The 15977-nt window shown below is 35.8% G+C and overlaps 1 protein-coding gene across 1 annotated transcript in view; it reads right to left on the bottom strand.

The window, feature by feature from the left end:
• Positions 1 to 15977, bottom strand: part of CUL3 (cullin 3) — a 56704-nt gene that overhangs the window by 14332 nt on the left and 26395 nt on the right. Inside the window, exons 4-9 of the mRNA XM_082057116.1 lie at positions 9487 to 9647; positions 8074 to 8188; positions 6564 to 6792; positions 4839 to 4984; positions 2193 to 2369; positions 957 to 1127 (exon numbers count right to left, since the gene is read on the bottom strand). Coding sequence (XP_081913242.1) covers positions 957 to 1127; positions 2193 to 2369; positions 4839 to 4984; positions 6564 to 6792; positions 8074 to 8188; positions 9487 to 9647 — 999 coding nt within the window. The remainder of the gene's footprint in view (positions 1 to 956; positions 1128 to 2192; positions 2370 to 4838; positions 4985 to 6563; positions 6793 to 8073; positions 8189 to 9486; positions 9648 to 15977) is intronic.

The raw sequence follows: 15977 nt of genomic DNA, 5'->3' as shown, positions 1-15977 counted from the left end.
CCAGACCTTTTGAGAATCAGAGACATATGGATCTATAGATACATGTGCACAAACACATGCATTTCAGTTGCACATACAGGACTTTGTACCTATTTCTAACACAAATTTTGACATATATGGTAAAGGCAAGCATGTTGGCTTCAGCATCCTAATCACTGTGCAAATCCGTAAAAAAAGAGGGCACTGACTCACCTTGCAAACGTTCATGCCCTGTGCCTTCTAAATCACGAGGGCAGAAGAGGTGGAGAGGTAATTGGGAAGGAATTTATATCAATAATTTGGAATTAATACTGATAATTTGGAGAAATCTCATGCAAACAGGCTGCACTCACTGACAGAATAAGAAGGTCAAAAATGATGATCAGTAAAGTTTGATTTAGGATCAAATCACTCTGGTTTGAAGTTCCCAAGCCATTTATCACGCCACTTTGGAAGAAGCTGCATTAGAACTTGCTTCAAGGACTCTTCACCTTCCAGATACTGATAGGAAGTTTGTTATTTTTTTTTTTCCAATCTATCTCAAACTACTTAAGCAAAAGCAAATTGAGCATTATCACCAGTCTGCAGATGGAGGAAACTAAAACACGATAACGCATGTAATAAAAATTCTACTGTGAATAACAGAAAACCTAGGATAAAACACAGTCTTGTCTTCAAATCCAGTCACTAGATAACAGTAGTTGTCTTCTAATTTGGAAAGTCTTCACCGATTTTGAAAAAAAAAACCTGTTTTGCTTTCTAGATCGTTCTCTCGTCACGGGTCCTTCCCAGTATTTCCTTTTGTTTCCACAAAATTACTCAGAAAAGGCTTTCTTATTTTCTGTTGGGGCTTTAAAATAAAATCTGTATTTAACAGCAATCAAGATGTATGTTATCTATATATCCCTCATGAGAAAACAGAATAACCTATATTTATGAAAAAAAATTAAGTAAGAATAATGCAGATACTGTCTTACCTTTAATTTAGATATCATATTTTTCTCAGAGTCATCTGAAACGCTCTTGTTTGTCAGAAGTCGTCTTGCCAAGTGCTGCTTGTAATAACGTTCAAAAACATCTTTCTCTTGCATAAACCTAAATAAAACCATTGCCTTATCCAATATAGTTTCTACTTCTTGCTCTGTTAGCTGTAAAAGAAATAAATTGCTGGTTTTATCCTTCCAGCACAAGTGTCTTATACTATCTAAATACTTAAAGTAATTCACAGCAAGCATATGGCCTAACAGTAGCCTATAAAAAGCCAACAAAACAGATCCAACATGTGAACGATAGAGCCAAGAGAACGGAACACAAACTCAATAGAACGGTGAAAGAAATAGATGTAAAATGGAGGGAAAAGCAATTGTGAGGGAGAACGGATATGATGGATGGGTAGAATGCCTGGATAAATACAGTAGAAGTTCCTGTATAAGTTGGTTTTCATCTATGCTTTCAAAAAATAAACCAGTATTAGAAGTATGAAAAGTTAGCTTGGAATGAAAGCTTTTACATGGTAAGATTCATTTTGCAAAGCCTGTCTAGTGCCACAACCAATAAAATGATTACTTATTTTATAAATAAGTAGAATTTACTATTTGATTCCCAAAGCATAAGATGCATGCAATAATAGTCAGTCTTATTCAGAGCCACTGAAGCCTCAGCTGAACCACCCTGTCCAGTTCTGGGTGCTATATGTCAAAAAACTTCATGAAAGCAGCTATGAGGTAAGACTGACAGAAACAGTTGTACTTAAGCTAGAAGAGACAGATATGGATATCTGTCCTCTGATATGTGAAAGCAGTAAAAAGAAGCAAAGACAAACTGTTTCCCCTACCCAAGTGACTTAATTTCCAAATCAAATTACTAGATATTGAGAGTAAGTGCCAAACTATATTAAAAAAATATATATTTAGGTTTCAAAGGAAGGGAGCTCCAACCTTTTTTTTTGTTTTTTGAGGGGCTATCTGCCAGAAGCGATGCAGGTATACTGCTTCAGAGATGAAGGAAAGCCACACAACATCTTGAGATGTCCCTGTGCCTTATATGTAAGTTCAGATATAAAGTGTTGTGAGCTCAGATGTGTTACAAATACATTTTTAAGGCAGCATTGCCATTTCTCTAAATATAAAAATAATTATTCTTGGAACAGTAGCTTAGTTTCATTTCATCCAAGTTTACACAGCAAAGAGCATGATCATCTAATTTATACTTACTCCCTTGACTCCCTTTTTCAGCTTATCATCAATAAATAATGAGAGGTACTCTGGAGACCTAGAGTTGAGGTTGAGGAAATACTCGAAGTCACCCGCAATAGTCTGTTTGAAGAGTCGATCATTATTGAAAGATTCTTGAAGAAAGCGGTCAAACCTACTCTTCAAATCCAGTAAACCCTTTAAAACAAAGCAAAACCATTTTCACTGAATTGAAGTTGTAAGCTGTAAAACAGTAAAAATATATGAAGTTGTAGAGAAGACCACATCTTCAGTTTGAGGTTCTGCAAAGCTCTCTATATTCGGCATTGTGTCTGAAATTTAATTTCCATTTAAAAATACCTATAGCTGCCATAAATCTCTTACGGAAACAATTTTCAAATGAATTGCCTAAAATGTTGGTGTCAAATACTGGTGCAGTTTGCTGTAATAGGCTATGCAATAGATTAAGAAAGCTTTTTAATCATCCTTGTTAAACAGGCTGATCACTGTATTTTTAAATCGACAACTTAAAGGATGTATTTGTTGCACTTGTTAAGCCTTTCCTATTTCAAATAACTTCGACAAAGTCACCATCACGAAAACAGGATATGAAAGATGAGGCTAAGCACCCATTAACTGCATCCCTAGAGCTGCTAAACAAGTTTGAGGAGGAAACACAATGCACCAACAGGCCTAATCTTGTCAGGTGTTTTTCCCCCATCTCTAATTTCAATCCAGGGACATGTTCTGTGTTGTTTAGTTGCATGTTTCTTAATGATCTGCAAGAGTTGCTGTGAAGGTATGAATGTCAGGTACAAGCAATAGGTCTCCAGTTATCACACTGTGAAGTTCAAAAGCCTGAACTGAACCATTTCCTCTGAGCTAAATAATCAGATTCTTCACATCGTTTTTAGGGGTTGCACCATCTTCACCCACTTAAAACAACCAAGTGCAGAAGGTGGAAAGCATCTTAAAATCACCCAAGCACCTTGCTAAGCATACAAAGTACACCCAGGATTTAGACGTAACTAAGACAGCATTCGATGGGGGAGGGAAATTTCACTCAAGAGTTAAATTTATGATGGATAACAACTGCAGTGCTGTACTGTGATGAAGATTTTTGGTGATGGTCTAACACTGCTTCCTTGTCTGTCTTCTTACTGCCATTTAAGTCCTTGAAAGATTCAGATGAACGTGGCTGAGATGAGAAAAGTGAGGTGGTTTCTCAAGTACTTTTATCTTCTTCCATTGTGTCAATGGAAGCGGATGAGGCTAAATCTGTTTGGGAGCGTAGCAGTAATCAAATATCAATCCCTTCCCAAGGACATCGCCTTGAGATGGCTGGGTACATCCTAATCGGCTGAGGACAAGCTCTGCCAAAGAACATGCAGTGTGGCTGTAAGTCTCTCCTTCAGCTTCATATGCTACTTGCCTTTGTAGCAGAAAACATCGATAGCAATTTTATAATTAAGTTTTTAACTTGTTCTCAGTTATATTTTTTATGATAGTCCTTTAGGTCCTTCAAGATTTAAAAGGAGTGAAAATTACTTCAAAGTAATCCAAACGCTTATTTTGCACATCATTTGACACTCCCCCCCTTTTTTTTTAAATCATAACAGCACTTAATCATTAAACCTAATAAATTTCAAAGGGCATTCTATTCTTCTTCTTAACAATCCTTGGAGAGGTGATTCTTGTCAGAGCCTAGTATGAAGTTTGCTTCAGCATTGCCAGAAAATTAATAATCCAATAAAAAATGGGTTTATACCCAAATGGATTCTTCTAATAAAAGCCAGTTCTAGCGAAGTTATTGATTTCAAACAAAAGAGAGATAATAGACATACAGCATTAAATGTTTCTCAAAGATCAGACACAAGTACTACAACTACACATTTAAAAAAAAAACCTTAATGTTTAATGAATGCACATTTTCACATTAAGTATAACACATCTTCCATCTATAAAAACATTTCCTTAAAGTTCAATGAACTCTATAAAGATTTTATGTGCAAATTTAAAACCATCTTCTCAGAGACAATGGGAGATAAAAGATGACACACAATCCTAAAGCATGTTTTGCGATATTGATAAATTAATGGTACACATCACTTCTCAGTGAGAAATAGAGAACAAGAAAGAACACTTACGCCTTTGAACATGCAGAAGTGTTCTGTTTCTCAGGGGACCAAGAATGAAGTCATTTGTTATGATTTATAACACTTTTGCCTCTCCAACATAGTTAATCTTGCCATGAAATACTGTCATGATTTTTGTCTCAATAACATTACATAAAATTAAACAAAACAGACACCATAAAGCTATTTGCCAGCAGACGTACAACTCACTCTGGAGGCAAATATCATTTAGGATAATCCAAAAAGTTCCCAGCAGTTAGATAATTAGCCTGAATATGTTGTTTAGTAAAAGCAGCTACCAAAACCACAAAAACTGAACATGTAATTTCCAATCAACTTAGGTGAAAGAAGAGTTGTAAACCTGCCTGAAAATTCAGAGAATGTACATTTTAAACAACATTATAAAAGTAGCTTCTCAATAATAATCCCTTTTGAATCAATATTAAGGATTACCTTATTAATTACATAGTTAACTGCTACTCTGAGGAACATGGGAAAGATGGAAGAAAAGGAAGTTAAAATATTTAACTACCTGAATGTAGTCAACTGGATTCTTTCCTTCTCCCTCTTCAGAAACCAGTGCTTTGCCTTGCTCTCTCAGGTATGAGCTCATGCACTCGCACATCGTCTTCAGACCATTTGGCACACGGCTGAACAACTTGTACATGCAAGCGAGGTCTGGAAACAAGAATGAGAAGTTATGCCAGACACCCTCTGTCTGTTACACTTCTGTAACTGATTCATTTCATAGCAAATGACAACAGTAAAAGTTCAGTCATATGAGACACAAAAACCATTCCCCGTAACAGCTTGGGCACTAGAATCCTCTGATGTCCCCTTTGCCCCTGCCAACATGCTGACTGCAGCAGCCACAAAATTAAAAACAAAGATTGTAATCAATTATTCTAGGTTGTCTGTAGCATGGAATCTGTTATTGCTGATCCGCAGGCCAGCAAAAGTTGATGCTTGTACTAAAGGATAGTACACTTAAAGCTTCAGTAAGACTATGTTTTCTAGTGGTATTTAAAAATGTAGCTCCCAAGATTATCATCCCAAAAAATCAAATACAGTTTTAAAAGTTAAGAAAAATCTAAGTTAAAACAAATATAAAAACACTAACAAGGCACTTGTTTCTGTATTCAAAGCAAAAACTAGTAAAATTTGGAGTTTAGTTCATATTTGTCTTAAAGTCCACCATATAATTTTACAGTTCTTTGTTTTATCCATCTAAAATAATGGTAAGTGGCTTAGGTTGAAGACTGCCTTCCAATCCATCCCTGTACATTTATGTGAAATCTTATCTTCACAATGCAGAAAGTATTTCCTCTCTAGTATTTAAATAAATCAAACCAAGACCTAGAAAAGTTAAACTGATCCCTGTATCTTCTAAATACCCTTCAATATCCTTGTACCCTCAGCCTGAAGGCTATCCTAAATGGATATTAAAGAAAAAATGTTAAGTATAGTATCATCACTTTCCTTTTCAATACAGTAATTCTCTTTTCTTACAGCTAAGAAATTTGCTCATTTTGTCACTTAGTAATTGCGAAGCTGCTTTAACGAGTAAAGGCCATTAATCTAAGCAGCAAGTCCGTTCACCATTCTCACAGCTTTAGCATGAGATTTTTAAATATAGATACTACAATCAGTCTCTTCATTATGCCGCTCTAGAAACTTATGTTCTATTTCTTTCCATAGTAACTTTCATTCAGTCATTCTGTCACACATTAACCTCTTTTGGGAAAATCAAATCGAGCCAAGCTCTTCTTTTTCAACCACTTCAATAAGCTGCCTCTTATCCTTTAAAAACAGCTAATTTTGTTTCTGCAAAGTTCTCTCCCCAAGAATTAGTCCTACAATACTTCTATTAAGTAAGTCATTTACAGTAGCGCTTTTTAAATCACTGCCTGTGGGCCCAAACGCTTCGATGCATTTTGATAGCTATGTACTAAAGGAATTAAAGTAATAAACTGCCTCATGGAAAACAGGTAACAAAGACCACTCCAGTAGATTTGTACTCTTCCTAAGAGATACTTGGCTTACCAAGAAAGTACTTGTATCTTGCGCTAAATAGAAACAAGTTATACAAGCCCTCTAAAAGTCTCTGAAGTAATATTCTCAGATATTTTCAAAACAGAGCCACCAAATGTTTTTACAATTACATTGGAACACAAAACATTAAGCTTGACTTATCCTATGTTTAAAAACAATAGGGGGTACCGTAAGCATTTCTGTCTCCCATATGATGCAGTCTTACCTTCCGTCTTCCCATTTTTCAGCATATGGACTAGCCCAGAGTTCTCCATTTCCACTATTGTTTTCATATGCTTGGAAATAAGCTCTCTCTCAACAACTTTCACAATTGGTTCTTCTGTTGATTTATCCAGACAATGCATCACCCGTTCTATTTCTTCATTAATTCTAGCTTCTACTTTCTTTATATACACAGAAGCACTGTTTTCAGCTAAAAATTTCTGACTTTCCATCTGTGATTAACAGAAATTAATACTTTAGACTTTTTTTTTCAATGGGGAAAAATGAAATGCACTAGTTATTTTGGATCAGCATTTATAAGCAAGTTCAAATCAAACCCAGCATGTCCAAGAAATAAGATTATCATACTTCCAAGATTTACATACATGCTAAACAGAAAATAAAGATTCTACTACTCTAATTGTGTTACATACGTAAGCAGGTACATGCAATATGGACATGGTACTTGTAATACTAAAACAACCTAAGCCAACTTAATTGCCAGTTACTAACTAGGGTTTTAGCCACGGGTCCAAAGAGAACAGAAGGACGGGGAGAGGAAAGAGGCACAAAATGCTTTCAAATACCAGTTTATGTAATACTTATAAGTTGTGAAGATCATCTGTTCTCATTATTCTCATTAGTGAAAATGCTGAGCACATTATTTCACAAACTTATTTTATTCATATTGCTCAGCATAGTCTTTTGGAGGAAAGATCTTATTTTTTCAAGGTAGAAATAAGAACTCAAACATAAATGTAAGTAAATATTTTTCTTAATTTTCTGCAGCATGAATAAAAAACCAGAATGCAATGACTTTAAATGGTTGTGTAATATAGGCTTCTGATTTTCAAAGAAGTTTGGAGACTAGAGGATATGACAGACAGTTGATTCTGCATAAGAATTGGGAGACTGACAAATTATCTTATCTAGATATCTTTTAACACACTTTTACAACTTCTATCAACTCCCCAAAATAGATGAGTGTGATTACACTCAACAGCCATTCAATTGGCTTTTTTTCTTTAAATTATTTCACAAAAACAACTCAGGAAATATTTGAAACGTGTTATTCAGCAGCTGGTCAACAACTGTCTAGCAACTTGGATACACTTGATTCCTCTACTTTGTTCATTTTATTAACGACAACTCAAAAATATAGAAACTATGAAGGGAACAAAACCTGCAACAATTTGAACCTTTAAAAAAGACTGCGGCTGCAACTCAGGAACAGACTAAGTTGCATGCAATAGCCCAAAACACGCACAAGATGAGCATGGTGATTACTTTACATGTTATTGGCACCCATAGCTCAAAACTACATTCAAATGATGGTAATTTTGTAAAATTTGTGTTACTTTCTCCACAAAGTTGTTATTTTTTTTTTCTTATTTCATTTAACTGAGATGGACATACTCAGCAAATAAGCAGCAACTACTTAAAGTACTATCAACTCTCACGGTTCCAGGCAGTTGTAACAACATTTTAAATAAGATACTACAACATTGCTGTACCTGAAAAAATTCTGCAGACATCTCCAAAAACGGAGCCTCAAAGTCTTCTTCATAGACTGACCTTCCTTCAAGACCTAGAATCATTAACATCTGGCAAGCATTTCTTATTGCGCCTCTGCCAAAAAGTAAGTTGTTAACAACTTGAGAAATCCACATGCTTGTAAAACAGAGTACACAGCAGAAAACAACTCAGAACACAGTATCGACTTAAAATATAGTGATACAAAGTCCTTCCTAAATCTGCTTTGTTCATGACAGGTTTTCAGGAAGATTATAGGAGCAAGATTGTTTTTGTTCTAAACTAAGGTGCAGACAATGCTTATTAAATATTTTAAATACAATGATAGCAGAGCAGTCTCAAATTGTACAAACTGGGAAAACTATTAATAATATATTTTAACATACAAGAAAATAACAAAAAATTCTCCTTCAAAGAAAACTGAAAACTGCACATGTAGGTTGGAATTGAGCAATTCAAAACAATTGCACAGATGGAAGTTGCTGTGCAAAGTTCTGTGTTTTTTGGTTGGATGGGTTTTTGTTTAAAAAAAAAAAAAAAAAAAGAAAAGAAAAGAAAAGAAAGTGTATCAGCAAGCTAAGCATTTAGTCAGGCTTAGAAACAGATCAATAAAATGCGAAAACAAAAGAACTGCATCCAGGAAAAAAATTCCACTTGCTGGCAGTAGGGGACAATACACAGCTGTTGCCAGGGAATATTTTTCTCTTCATAAATTACGTGTTGGGCAATCTCAGTCACAGAACTGCAGCCAAGGTAGCGTGGCGTTTACATATCTCCACACCCAACAGCTGCTCTGAAACTGGAGATGCACAAGAAAACTTGCAAGTTTGAAGTGAGTGCAGCTGCAGTATCTGCAGCATGTGGCACAAAACTCCACATCTACTAAACCGGCTGGAGAACACAAAGAACAGATTTAAAAACTCAGAGATGCAACTGAACTACCAAGAAACAGATGGATCAAAACATGAGGAAGGAAAATACAATTACAAAAGAAAACTTCAAAAATATATTAAAAAAAAAAAAAGGTGCAAGAAAATTAAACAACCTCTCAGTACGGAGGAAATACAGAGTAGCAAGAGGCAGAGAATTGTCAAAACTCCGCTTTATAACCAAATGCTCTGGCACAAGGTAGTAATGCAGAGATTTAACAAAAGTTTTATTAAAAAACACAGATAAATATTAAAAAAATATATTAATCAGCTTTCCCATTTACCATTAGGCTAACCCTTAATGTATAAAGAAATATGTTATTCCAGATTATGGAGAAATTTTACTTTTGATCAGAAATGTAGCCTTAAGTGATGATTTATTTGTGTATGCTCTTGATTCACTCTTAAAAATTGACAGGTATTATAATATTTACAACAAAAGACAATCCCTTACAAACATCTTACCTGTCTACAACTTCTCCTTTCCTTTCTCTTGCAATCATATCCAGCAGAGTTTGCCGCAGGTGATCCCTAATGCAGCCATAGCGTACAACTTGATCTCGAAAAATAATCAAGCCCAAATTGTAGACATTCTCCACATTATTTTGTTGCACATACACACGGTCCTACAATAAAGGCATATGCAGCAATGACATTTCAAATTCAGTACACCCATGCTATTCAAAATTGCAGGAGATTGTCATATTCGTACTGCACAGATAAACAAACTAATCTTATCTCCTTTCTTCATAAAATGAAATTATGAATACCCTCAAAATTAAAAATCAGTCCCATTTTCCAAAACTCCATTTGCATAGAAAGACTACTTTGCATAAGACTGTAAGCACAGCATTTATGACTAAAGTATGCCAGAACAAATTTACAGCCTTGACACTTCTTCGTTTGGGGTCAGGGAATCTCCAAATACTGACACAATTCATGGAACAATCTGAAAGATGTTCTACTTATCTACTCAAACCCCTTCCATCCACCCCTTTTTGTTCTTTCAGAAGAATTAATTTTTCCCCATCTCCCACAGATCTTCCTATCACTCCTTATAGGTAGACAGTTCCACCTCAATATTCAGTGAAATGTCCTGAAATAGCATCATTAGACGAACAGAAGAAAAAGCCAAAATGTTACAACCAAACATTTATGGCTTGGTTCTGCAAAACTGTACATACGAACTTGTGTTGAACACCCCCTGGCATCCCACTCAGAAATCTGTGGCAATCTGTGGAATTTATATAGTTATAACAAAATAATAATGATAAAAACCACAAATTCTACACAGGATGAAGGTCAATGCTTGGAACTGAGTATAAAGATTAGCTTCTCCATTGGTTCCATCGATTATCTGAAGTGCTTTACCACACTCAGAATTGAAATGTAAAGTTACTCAAACACCTAGAAAACAAAAATAAATTAAAAAAAAAATCATACTACAGAAAAAGATTACAAAATTCTAAGTTTATATAAATTCCACAATTAGAAAAAAAATCAGAAGGAACAGACACCGCACCCTTTAGTATTTTAACAGCTGAATTTACATGGCAAAATTATTCACATACTAATTATAGGCTGGATTGCCACTTGATGACCAGAGGAAAGCAAAACACTGGGTTCCACAACTCACAAATTATTTCCCACTCCCTTCACAGAGGCAGCACTTACTTTAAATGGAAAAACACGATGGCAATAGGTGAGCTATGCCCATTCCATGGCTCATGAAGCAAGCTCAGTTCTGCCTCAAACAAGAAGTTTACTAACCGGTCTCATGAAGTCAGGCTAGTGATATGTGGTGGTCTAGATCCTTGGAATATATTACTCCATTTTCTTTTGTTATTTAGAAAAAGGGTTATTTATTTCACTCTCTTATTTACACACTTACATCAAGAACAGAAGTAAATGTGACTTTAAAGTAATATAAGCTTAAAACACACTTTCAAAGAGATGAAAGGAAAAAAAAAGTGGCGTATAATATACTACAAAACTTGAGGAGAAAAAAAAATATATATATATATTACTTCCAAAGAATAATTGGGCCTCTGAAGCACAGGCAGCAGCGTATCAAAATGAATTAAAGCCATGGTTATGACTCACCTGCATAGCTTCTCTTGTGGCAGTGCTGAACACTGCCATTATGAAATGAAATAGTAACTGCACCAGAAACTCTTCTCAAAGTGACAACAATGCCTCTTTAGTAAGCCAGACCACTCTACAATATCCAAATTAGAGCAGCAGTATTTCTGTTTCTGATACTGATTTGCTAACTCTTGGTAAAATATCACTTTTACTATTTACTGGAAGATCTCCCAGCCTAAAAGAAAATAATCTTAGAGACAGGAAGCCCCATTTGGGAACAGGTTTGACTAACAAGGCTGCATGCTACTCAACTGCAATCACTTCCCATGGGGAGAAGCAGCAGGTGCTTAAAAGGTAAGAGTAACTCCCAGGAGACAAGGGTGGAGTTTCAAGACAGTAATTATTCACCAACTACAATGCTGCTTACACTGCAGAGTAATTCTGATCTCAACTAAATCAAGTTACCTACTGTAAAATACCACCAGCTGCATTTTACCCATCTCTGTATAGATGCACTACCTGGATGATACAGCTTTCAGACATTGTCGTGTATCTATATGGTAAGTGCCTTTGATCCTCCCTACTACCTTTTGCATAAGCCATGAACAATGACAGTCATATGCCCTGAGGTCAAAGCTCATGCAGCCGATCTGTCAGTGCTGGCCTAAATCAAGATGCCAGCTTCATGCACGGCACAGACAAGGAGGGAACACATTGCCCTCTGCAAGATACACAGCGGTATTCCCAAGAGTGATACTTCACTTCTGACAGTGCTTCACTGGCACTACCCATATGTATAATGTAGCCACGGGTGTGATTGCGGCACTTGCATACCCGAAACTCCTTTAAATTTAGCAAGCACAAGTAGTAAAGAAGGGACACCACAGAATCCAGTTTAGCCCAGTTTCCATAAGACATTCTAAGAATACTCACACTCTTGTAGCTTGAAGAGAAGACCAAATAACTGCACCTCCACTGCTACTGTCACATACAGTAGTTAAATAAAAGCTACTGTGGGTAAGTTTACCTACACTGGAGCCACACATGAGGCTGACTTCCAGATATGCCCAATGCAGCACATGACTTCACTACTTCAATGTGCCTTAGTACGTGACTCGACTTTGTGAAGACGCCACTTACGACATGACTGCACTGCTTCGGTACTTGCTGCAGACAGTGCCATGAATTTACAGAGAGCACTATAGCTATTCTGACACTGATTGCTGTATCCTGAACATGCAAATCAAAAGGAGAAGAGCTAGTGCACATATACTACAAAATACAGTGGAACTATGTAAACTTGAAACTCAGTTGTAGAATCTAGAATATCTCAAGGAAGTTAAGATTTACCTTTGTTGTGCAATTCCAGGTTGCAAAACCTCACACTAGATCTATATTATACAACAGACCTGAATTCAAGTGGACTTTTTCCAGACAACAACCACAACACAAGAGACAAGGTAATAACCTCTTTTAAAATCGAACTATATGGCAAGTTTTATGAGTGTCTTGTGGAAGAGGTTCTGCAAGCAAAATGAAATCCTGCCATAAACCTCAGAGTATTCTAGTCAATAAGTATCATAATAACGTACAAAGCCCATTGTACAAAACATATACCTTTATAAAAAAGATTATTTGAAATAATTTTTATTTTATATGTCGCAAAATTAAACAGAGGAAAGAGATTAAGGTCAGTTGGAGAGGTGTTTGTTTTGACTTAGCTCATATTGGAACTAATGGGTAAAAATAAGCTGGAAAATAAACATGGCATTAAACTAGATATGGTTTAGTTTAAGATGTAACATCACTAGGCTGAAGCAAGAATTTAAGAGAGTAAGATCAGAATTCAAGGGGATGTTAAGTGTTTTACTTTCACTGACATCAGACTGTGGCTTGTTGGGTACCAAGAGGTACATTTCCTGAAAGTGATGGGTAAGCAACTGGCACAGCCTACAAGATAAGAGAAGGACTGGGTTATCCTTTATTCATAAACATACTATAATTGCATATACTTCCTCTGGTGGAACACAAGCAGAGCAATGAACAATGCCTGGTAACTGAGTTTATACAGTGTTGTTTTGTTTGTTTTCCTTTTTTCTTTGTTTTCTTGCTTGCTTGTTTTTTTTAAGATGAAATATTTTGTGTGTAAATTACGTTAGCTGTGCTTGGATAAAAGGTATAAACAACTACTGACATAAGCATATCACTGTAAAACTACATTTTATTCAGACCAAACATAATAAAAGCAGAAATAATTCCTTATTTCATAAAGTTCTTGAAGAGCAGCCAGGTCTCATCTTTGACAGCTGTTCCTCTGCTTTATAATTTTTTTCAAGCTTTTTGAATGAACACATACTCAAGACTAGAAGTTTCCTGCTCTTAGTCTCTTTCCAATGAACAGAATTATGTTTGACTCAACAGGACATCCCAGTGACAAAGGTGAAACTTCAAATCTTTGAGACTAGTCATGTTTTAAACCATGGCCTATACTGTAATTTTTAATCAAAGCATCTGTTTTCTAAGGACAATTTGTCTTACACCCCTCCAAGTCAATGAAAAGGAAGGAATCTGCCCACTGTATCAGCTCCTTGTTTAGATGATTCTATCTAATAAAGATAAAATGTATTATAAAAACCATGTTACCTTATAGGTGTTTAACAGACAGACCTCCTAAAGGTTCAGAAGTTTATATATGTATTTTGAAATTTAAAAAATTATATTTTCACTATTATATTATGAATACATTTTAATGTAGATGTCTCTTTTCTGTTTCCTTGGATCTCATTTTGGTAGGAGAAAAAAGTCTATGGGAGGCAAATAACTATTCAAGCAGAAGTCTCAACAGAACACCCACTTGAAATAATTAGAAAACTATCACACAGTACACTAAAGACTGTATATTACAGAGGCATTCAAGTTTATTTGTTATTCTGTTCTGAATCTAACATATAACCCAATGAAGTCCAATTTGCACTTGTCAAAATGCTGCAGGTCTCCATCTCCAGGAGTTTTGGTGGAAAAAAGAGAAAACTGTCTGGCTCTAACAACATTTGCAAGCTTCAAACAAAAGTCAAGGCACTCCTTTCCTGAGCACAAAAAAATATTTTGGAAACCGCTCTCATCTGTCCCCAAAAGTGCTAACTGAAGCATGTAACTTGTCCTCAAAGACGAGACTGCTTGGTCCTCAATATACTGGTTAATACACTAAAGCAGGAAGAGCTGATAAGCCAGCTCTCCCTGACACTGTGTAAGGAATCAAAGATTTACATTGCATTATCCACTCTGACCACCTGGTACCTCGGAGCATCCAGCACCTCCTATACTGAAATAATACATAGCATCTGGCTAAAACACAACAGCTAGTCTCCTAGAAAGCTCTGGATTCCATCTTTTAACGTTTCTGAAAATTCATGGCTAGTTTTGGTAGATTATTCTAATTGTTACCTATTCTTGAGTTTCCCCAGATGCAGCCAGCAGCAATTGACTGGTATTTGTCCCTCACAAACAGACTAGAAATTCCAGGATTTCTCATAGAGAAGACTGTAAATCTTCAAAATAATCTCTCAGCCTTCCTTTTGACAAGTTACGCAGATTACTAAGTGCCCCTAAAGGTATTTTATCCAGGTTTCTATTTTCAGATATGTGGTCTTTTCCTAACCTAAAAAAACCCACACCCACACAAAACCAACCAAACAAACAAATTCCACAAAACTAAACAAAAAAACCAACTCCCACAAAACCCACAACAGTAAATCAATTTTAAAAAGTAAGTTATAAGTAAGTTATGTGGATACAGTAATTCCTTTAAATTATTTAACATTTTGTAGCTTATTAATCAAGTGGGATTTCTTCACAGCTAATACAAACAGGTTCAGTTTAATAGCATGAGATCTTTGTTTTCTACAAGACAAGAGCTTAAACCCAGTTGTTCGACAGATAAGAGTACAATCTTAGTTAACCACCTTTTTTGCCAAAAAAGGTGCTACCATTATCTGTCCTTCACTGCCTAATACTGCATAAAGTACTATCTTCAGTATGATATTGGGGGGGGAGGGAGGGAATTAAAAAAAACCCACAACACCAACCAAAACAAAAACAGTGTAACTTTTTTTTTTTTCCTTCTGAAGTTCAAGCCTCTGGCTAGAAGCTATGCAAAAATAGATGCTCCTGCACCCTCAGAGCATGCCCACCATTCAGAGAATTAAAACATATACCAACTCCCTAGAGCATAACACAATCCAGACACAAAAATGCAAAGCCCTATCTCTTCAAAAAAAGCCTTTTCCGTTAGCTGTCACATAAGGAATGCTTTGCTTTTTCTTTTAAAATTACAACCATGCAACCAAAGATCACATTCTCATCTACATACACTGCTTTATCTTGCATCCAAGCTCTATATGAACAGCAAAGGATTCACTTAGAATTTAACATTCAAGGACACAGACTGTACCTAAGCCAAGTTATCCTCCTCAAACCCTTAAGCTTAAAGAACAGCTACACTGGAAGTTTGAAGAAGCTTTGCACTATCATGCTTTCCACAGTAAGAAACCAATACTACCCAAACTAAAACCAGCAAGTAACATCTAGAATGTCACAAAAGGGGTCTGCCTAGCTTATTTGTTAAGAATTGCAAAATTCAGTCATTTTTCTGATGCATTTTTCAAGTGATAATGAGATGACCTGAAAGAAGAATCTTCTTATAATTTGTCACACACCCATAATAGTCTGGCATGCATACAGGGAATTCAAAACAAGGGACAGAGAGAAGTCTTAGGAAGAAGAGTGATAAGTATGTCTTGCTTTTTACCCCTCCAGCTCTCTGGTTCATATTTATCTAAAGACAACTTACTTCATGAAGTTAAATGTGTGAA

The sequence above is a fragment of the Streptopelia decaocto genome (assembly GCF_964273445.1).
Source record: "Streptopelia decaocto genome assembly, chromosome: 6".
Classification (NCBI taxonomy): Eukaryota; Metazoa; Chordata; class Aves; order Columbiformes; family Columbidae; genus Streptopelia; species Streptopelia decaocto.
Note: the sequence above shows the minus strand (reverse complement) of the source record. Positions and strands in the feature narration are given on the sequence as shown.